General features: G+C 53.7%; 1 protein-coding gene across 1 annotated transcript in view; it reads right to left on the minus strand.

The window, feature by feature from the left end:
* Window positions 1-6,169, minus strand: part of EEF1E1 (eukaryotic translation elongation factor 1 epsilon 1) — a 31,474-nt gene extending 25,305 nt beyond the window's left edge. The window contains exon 1 of the mRNA XM_089682169.1: window positions 6,016-6,169. Within this exon, the coding sequence (XP_089538295.1) occupies window positions 6,016-6,102 (87 nt within the window). The 5' untranslated portion in view covers window positions 6,103-6,169. The remainder of the gene's footprint in view (window positions 1-6,015) is intronic.
* Window positions 6,170-8,465: the final 2,296 nt, after the last annotated feature.

Below are 8,465 nucleotides of genomic sequence, written 5' to 3' on the forward strand. Positions count from 1 at the left end.
AAGTTACGACATCAGCTATTGGATGGCTTGACAGTTCAGCCAAGAGCACTAGAAACTGTGACAGTTTTCATCCACAGCATGCTTTGAGAGGCAATAGATTGAGAAGCAATTAACCACTTGCCCTCCAGAGGATTTACCCCCTTCCTGCCCAGGCCATTTTTTGCGATACGGCGCTGTTACATTAACTGAAAATTGTGCGGTCATGCAATTCTGCACCCAAGTGAAATTTATGTCCTTTTTTCCCCCACAAATAGAGCTTTCTTTTGGTGGTATTTGATCACCAGCACATTCTTAATTTTTTTGCACTATAAAACAAAAAAAAAAAAAGACAATTTTGTAAAAACAAAATATATATATTTTTTTACTTTTTGCCATTAAATATATCCAGTAAAGAAAATGTAAAAACAAAATTATTTTATGAATTTAGGCCAAAATGTATTGTGCTACATGTCTTTGGTAAGAAAAAAAAAATCCCAATATGTGTAAATGAATTGGTTTATGTGAAAGTTATAGCGTCTACAAATGGCATTATATATACTGGAATTTTTATTTTTTTATACTAATAATGGCAGCGATTAGCGACTTATAGTGAGACTGTGGAATTCAGACACTGGGTGGAAACTGACTAACTGCCAATGACATCCCAATGACACTAATACAATGATCAGTGCTAATAAAAAGCACTGACACTGTATTAATGACACTGGGCAGGAAGGGGTTAACATCTGGGGCAATCATAGTGTTAGCTATGTGCTGTTTTACAACATGTGCTGTGTGTGTTTTACTTGGGAAACATGCTGCTGTGTATTTCTCTACTGTGCAGAGAAATACACAGCAGCATGTTGTTGTTGGCAGGAGAGAGACCTGTGTTGTTTACACACTAGTCTCTCCCCTGTCAGTGTTACTCGGCGTTCGCTGGGTGCCAGCAGAGAATCTCCGGCCAGGACCTGGTGATTGACATTCGTAGCCGCCAACGCCAGTGCAGGTAGGGCTGCGCGTTTGTGCCCCCTACCCGGAAATGCAAGTCACGTGTATGTATATATATACACGCGAGTTTGTGCAGCCCTGTTGCCCTGCTATAGGGCATCGGGCAACTGGTTAAAGGGGCGTTCAAACCTAACTAGTTTGAAAAATGTTTTCTCCCCCCTCCTCCTACCTATACTGCCTAATCTATGTAAAAAAACATCTTGATACTTATCTACTTTTAGTCTGCTCCAATAACATGATCCCTGGGTTTGTCAGCGGCAGCTGCAGGGAAGAGGAAGGAGTGCCTGACAACAGCAGAGAATTCTGGGGGTTGAGCCATCATGCATAGGCTCCCATGTCTCAGCCGTTGTTGGTGCTCCCTCCTCTACCCTGCAGCTGCTGCTCAACAACATAGGGGAGATGGCGCTGCGGCATCACATGACTGAATTAAAAACAAATAAGTACACACTTTTTTTTTTTCTGAAACACAGGTTAGGCAGCAGGAGGGAACATTTTTAAGACTAGTTAGTGTTAGGCTTTATTCACGCAGAAACGGACAGCTGCTGGAGTGCTTTACCGCCTTTGCAGCGGTCCATTCTTGACTGTGGTAGGGAGCAGCAAAGTGCGCAGTTCAGTGCATCGCACACAGCTCCTTTTTTTGTATTTGTACAATCTTTGTTTGAAGTGTACAAAAGTACACTTCATTCATGTTGTTGTATAGCAGAGTAATGCAGTGCTGTACAGTGCAATGGGATTCTATACAGTGTCTGCATTTCAGTGTGAATGGGACACACAGGAATCAAATGTTCTTGTGTCCTTGCAGTGATAAGCGATTTAAAATCCAGTATGCCCTGTGTGTGAATTAGCACTTAGGGTGGCCATAGATGGATTGAAATTCACCCAGTCAACGGGGATGGCCTAGTTTTGATCCATGTGTGGCATACCGATAGACTTCTGTTTAACTCCCTGTTGGCTAAAAGCCACTCGATCAGCACTGCAGGAAATGGCTGCAGCACTGATCTTAGTATTCTGACAGCGAGTGGGAAGGGGAGGGAAATGGGTGGATGCCTACCCACTTTCAGAATACAAGTAAGCCAGACTGTGGCAAGTGGGAATCCTGACATCAGTGGGAATAAACAATGCCCTTCATTGGTGTCAATGGGAGGAACTGTGCCCCATTCGTTGGCGTCAATGGGAGGAACCGTGCCCCATTCGTTGGCATCAATGGGAGGAACCGTGCCACCATTCGTTGGCATCAATGAGAGGAACCGTGCCCCATTCGTTGGGGCCAAGGGTAGGAACTGTGCCCCATTGCTGATGCCATTAGGAGTGCTAAGATCGACTTCTGTTCAATTGCCCTGTTGGCTAAAAGCCACTTGATCAGCACTGCAGGAAATGGCTGCAGCACTGATCTTAGTATTCTGACAGAGAGTGGGAAGGGAAGGTGAGGGAGATGGGTGGATGCCTACCTGCTGTCAGAATACAATTGGGCCAGACTGTGGAAAGTGGGAGTGCTGACATCAGTGGTAATAAACAATGCCCCAATCGTTGGCATCAATGTGAGGAACTGTGCCAAGATCGACTTCTGTTCGATTGCCCTGTTGGCTAAAAGGCACTTGATCAGCACTGCAGGAAATGGCTGCAGCAATGATCTTAGTATTCTGACAACATGTGGGAAGGGAAGGGGAGGGAGATGAATGGATGCCTACCTGCTGTCAGAATACAATTGGGCCAGACTGTGGAGAGCAGGAGTGCTGATATCAGTGGGAATAAACAATGCCCTTCTTTGGTGTCAACTTGGAGGAACCGTGCCCCATCCGTTGGCGTTGACTCGGGGGAACCGTGCCCCATCTGTTGGCGTCAACTCGGGGGAACCGTGCCCCACCGCTGACGGCGACTCGCGGGAAACGTGCCCCACCGCTGACGGCGACGCGAGGGAAACGTGCCCCACCGCTGACGGCGACGCGAGGGAAACGTGCCCCACCGCTGACGGCGACGCGCGGGAAACGTGCCCCACCGCTGACGGCGACGCGCGGGAAACGTGCCCCACCGCTGACGGCGACGCGCGGGAAACGTGCCCCACCGCTGACGGCGACGCGCGGGAAACGTGCCCCATCGCTGACGGCGACTCGCGGGAAACGTGCCCCACCGCTGACGGCGACGCGAGGGAAACGTGCCCCACCGCTGACGGCGACGCGAGGGAAACGTGCCCCACCGCTGACGGCGACGCGCGGGAAACGTGCCCCACCGCTGACGGCGACGCGCGGGAAACGTGCCCCACCGCTGACGGCGACGCGCGGGAAACGTGCCCCACCGCTGACGGCGACGCGCGGGAAACGTGCCCCACCGCTGACGGCGACGCGCGGGAAACGTGCCCCACCGCTGACGGCGACGCGCGGGAAACGTGCCCCACCGCTGACGGCGACGCGAGGGAAACGTGCCCCACCGCTGACGGCGACGCGCGGGAAACGTGCCCCACCGCTGACGGCGACGCGCGGGAAACGTGCCCCACCGCTGACGGCGACGCGCGGGAAACGTGCCCCACCGCTGACGGCGACGCGCGGGAAACGTGCCCCACCGCTGACGGCGACGCGCGGGAAACGTGCCCCATCGCTGACGGCGACTCGCGGGAAACGTGCCCCACCGCTGACGGCGACGCGAGGGAAACGTGCCCCACCGCTGACGGCGACGCGAGGGCAACGTGCCCCACCGCTGACGGCGACTCGCAGGAAACGTGCCCCACCGCTGACGGCGACTCGCAGGAAACGTGCCCCATCGCTGACGTCGACTCGGGGGAACCGTGTCCCATCGCTGACGTCGACTCGGGGGAAACCGTGCCCCATCGCTGATGTCGACTCGGGGGAAACCGTGCCCCATCGCTGACGTCGACTCGGGGGAACCGTGCCCCATCGCTGACGTCGACTCGGGGGAACCGTGCCCCATCGCTGACGTCGACTCGGGGGAACCATGCCCCATCGTCAATGTCATTAGGAGGAATTCTGCCACATTGTTGGTCTCAGTGCTAAGTGTTATGTCCCATTGTTGGAGCCAGATAAAGGTAAGTGAAGGGCCGCATCAGGCCCCAGGGCCACAGCTTGGAGACCAGTGCTGTACACGACCAGTGCACCACATTCAGTCCATGATCAGATCTCTCCTCTGCTGATTGCATCAGCACACACCACGCCGGGTACTATTCATAGTGCAGCAGATGTCCTATAGGGAGACAACTATTCATAGTGAGGTATTTCTTAGGATTGATCTACATTACACAGAACTGCTCAGCACCGCACTACACTTCCAGCACTACTCCATTTACAGGGCACCGGACACTAAGCACTATGGTAACCAAACACACACATTATTCAGCTTAGAGATGGTGCCACTGTAGCAGCAAGATGTGTATCCCATGAAGATATGTCTCCCCTGAAGCAACTGCACATGTGCTGGTTTCAGACAGAAGAAGCCGATCGCCAACTTTAGCACAGAGCTGCCACAGTTAACCCCTTACAGGCTGCACCGCTGAAGCTGATCCCGCGGATCACTAGACGCCGACGCTCCCGCAAGATGGATCGAAGCTGCATATTGGGGAGCATAATGGATCGGAGGGAGGACAGTGACATGGGGAGGACAGTGAAATGTCGGGGGGGGGATGAGGGGACAGACGGACAGTGACATGTGGGGTGGCCAGTGACTTGGAAGGACAGTGGCATGTGGGGGGGCAGTGACATGGGAGGACAGTGACATGTGGGGGGGGGGGGGGGGCAGTGACATGGGAGGACAGTGACAAGGGGAAAACTGTGACATGGGGGGGGGCAGTGACATGTGGGGGAGGGGCAGTGACATGGGCGGACAGTGACATGTGGGTAGTGACATGGGGAGGACTGTGACATGTGGGGGGGGGGCAGTGACATGGGAAGGACTGTGATGTGGGGGGGCAGTGGCATGGGAAGACAGTGGGGGGTGTGACATGGGAGGGCAGTGACATGTGGGGGGAAGTGACATGAAGGGGGGAGTTACATGGGAGGACAGTGACATGCGGAAGACAGTGACGTGGGGGGGGGGGGCAGTGACATGGGGAGGACAGGGACATTGGATGGGATAGTGACATGGGGAAGACAGTGACGTGGGGGGGGGGCCAGTGACATGGGGAGGACTGTGACATTGGGTGTTGGGGCAGTGACATGGGGAGGACAGGGACATTGGATGGGATAGTGACATGGGGAAGACAGTGACAGTGGGGGGGATGACAGGGACATGGGAAGAGGACAGGGACATTGGGAGGAAAAGTGTCAGTGACATGGGAGGGGGGGCAGTGTCAGTGACATGGGGAGGACAGTGTCAGGCACATGGGGAACAGTGACATGGGGGGGACAGTTATACTGAACAGGGGGGGGGCAGTCAGTGAAATGGGGGGACGGGACACAGTGATAGTGACATCGGGGAGGACTGTTCTCCCCGATGTAGCTATCACTGTCCTCCCCCATGTCACTGACACTGCAACCTCCATATCACTGCCACTGCCCCCCATGTAACTGACAAGGTCTCCCCCATGTCACAGACACTGCCCCCCCATATCACCAACACCATCCCCCCCATGTCACTGGCATGCCTCCCCCCCCCCCCCATGTCGCTGACACTATCCTCCCCATGTCACTAACACTGCTCCCCCCCCCATGTCACTGACACCATCCGATGCTGCCAGATGTCGCTGCAGACTGTTCCCCATGTCACTGACACTGTCCCATGCTGCCAGATGTCGCTGCAGACTGTTCCCCATGTCACTGACACTGTCCCATGCTGCCAGATGTCACTGCAGATTGTCCCCCCCCCATGTCACTGACACTGTCCGATGTCGCTGCAGATAATTTGACAGGTAACAGCCCCCGCCGACCACTCGGCGTGTAAGGGGTTAATTTCCCTCAGGTACATGTTCGGATGTAGTAGTTCGACTGATCGCGCCTGAAACCGGCACGTGCGCAGTTCCTTCGGGGGGGACACAAATTAGCATTACACCACCGCCTGATAACACCCATGTCATCCTCACATTACCTGTCTGTCCCCCTGAGCCCGGCTGCTGTACTTTCCTGCCTTTAATCCCAGAAATTTCTCCAATGCACGCAACTCCTCAACCGCCATCTTGGTTGGCAAGTCACACACTGCCAACCGCGCCGCACAAGACCTCCCCCTTCCCTTCTAAATGAGATGTTACTCGATTGGTCCAAAAGTGAGTGACGGTCCTTAGAGCCCAATCCCTACCACAAGGTCTGATTGGTAAGAGTAGACAGGGGCGGGGCACATGTGGCTGAAAACAAATGAATGGGCTTGCGCGTTGTATGCACTTGCAGCTCAGTGCTGAGAGGTCGGCGTGTCTGTAGGAATGGTTGTAGATTTGTGTGTAAAGGGAGATAAATGTGCGACAAACACCGGATGGAAGTATTATGACTTTATTGTGCACTTATGGCAAAACTGGCTTCAGGTTCCCTGAATTCTGTGTAGCTCGGCGTGCCGCTTTTCAGCCTGGAAGCATGCTGTGTAGAAGCCTCACTTCCTCTTCTAGCGCAGGCACCAAATGTATGGGAGAAGACTGAAAAGGGGCGGACTGACCATTCGGGCTTTGCATGGGGCTGGGCGGATCCATGTCACTGTCAAGTGACCGTGTGGGGAGCGCAGGAGGAGGCAGTCTTAGATCCCCACCCAGAAGTAGCTCATCTGTCACTTCACGTGGTGGCAGGGCGAGTTGGGTGACGGGAGGGGAGGCTTCCAGCTGCCTTGTTGAAATCCATGCAGGGAGATCGGTGCTGTCACTGTCCCTCCACTGCACCGATCATCCCTGACTGTGCATCGGATTTCCCTCCCGGCTCCCCACCCTCTGTGTTCCTCATCTCCCCCCCTCACAGGTCTCTGATGCCTCCTCTTCTCTGACAGTGTCCAGCCCCTCCCCCCCATCCTCCACTGCAGAGGAGAGAGGATCTGCACTGCCTCCCTGTCCAGATCAGCCGGCAGCTCTGTGATGCTTCTGAATGTACTCTCTCCCCCTCACTCTCCTCCCCCCCCCCTCTCTCTCTCTCTCTCTCTCTCTCTCTCTCTCTCTCTCTCTCTCTCCCTTTCCCCCTTCCTCTCTCCCTTTCCCCCTTCCTCTCTCCCTTTCCCCCTTCCTCTCTCCCTCCCCTCTTCCCGTCCCTCCTCTCTCTCCCTCCATCCCTCTCCCGCTTTCCCTCTCCCTCCCCCTCTGTCTCCCCCCCCCATCTCTCCCTCTCTGTCTCTCCCCCTTCCCCTCTCTCTCTCTCCCATCCATTCCTTCCCTTTTCTTCTTCTCTCTATCCCCTCCCTTCATTCTTTCCTTCCTCCCCTCCTTTCATTATTTTCTCCCATCCCTCCTTTCATTTCCTTCCTCCTTTCCACCCCCACCTTCATTCCTTCCTCCATCCATTCCTTCCCTCCCTTTCTTCCTTCCCTCCCTTCCTTCTTTCCTTCCTTCCTTCATCCATTCCCTCCCTTTTCTTCCTTCCCTCCCCTTCCTTAATTCCTTCCTCCAACCATTCCCTCCTTTTTCTTCCTTCCTCCATCCCCTCCATTCTTTCCTTCCTTCCCTCTCTCTCTTCCTTCCTTTCGATCTCCCTCCCTTTCTTTCCTTCCTTCCTTCATTTCATCCCTCCTTTTTCTTCCTTCTTTCCCTCCCCTTCCTCCATTCATTTTCTTCTTTCCTTCCTCCATTCCCTCCCTCCCTTTTCTTGCTTTCCTTCATTCCTTCCTCTATCCCCTCCCTTCATTTTTTTCCTTCCCTCCCTCCTCATCCCTCAATCATTCCTTCCTTCTTTCCTCACCTTCCTTCAATCCTTCCTCCCTACCTTCATTCCTTCCTTCCTCTATCCCCTCCCTTCCTTCATTCTTTCCTCCCTCCCTCCCTCCCTCCTTTGATTTCCTTCCTCCCTCCTTCCTTCCCTCCCTTTCCTTCATCCATTTCCTTCCTTTCTTCATCCATTCCCTCCCTTCCTTCTCTTCCCTTCCTTCCTTTCTCTATCCATTCCCTTTTCTTCCTTCTTCCCTCCCCTCCTTCCTTCCTTCCCCTTCCTTCCTCCAACCCCTCCCTTTATACTTTCCTCCCTGCCTCCCCTCCTTTCATTTCCTTCCTTCCTCGCTTTCTTCCTTCTTTCCTTCCTTCCTCCTTCCCTCACCCTCTTTCATTCATTCCTTCCTCCATCCATTCCCTCCCTCCCTTTTCTTCCTTCCTTAATCATGCATTCCCTCCCTTTATTCCTTCCTTCCTTCCTTCCCTCCCCTTCCTTTATTCCTTCCTCCATCCATTTCCTTCCTTTTCCATCCCCTCCATTATTTCCTTCCTTCCTTCATCCCCTCCCTTCATTCTTTCCTCCTTCCCCTCCTTTTATTTCCTTCTCCCCCCCCTCCTCTCCTTTTATTTCCTTCCCTCCTCCCCCTTCCTTTCCTCCATCCATTCCCTTTCTTCCTCCCTCCATCTATTCCCTCATTTTCTTCCTTCA

This window comes from Staurois parvus, unplaced genomic scaffold, assembly GCF_062004578.1.
Source record: "Staurois parvus isolate SC_StPar_1 unplaced genomic scaffold, SC_StPar_1.0 ptg000287l, whole genome shotgun sequence".
NCBI lineage: Eukaryota > Metazoa > Chordata > Amphibia > Anura > Ranidae > Staurois > Staurois parvus.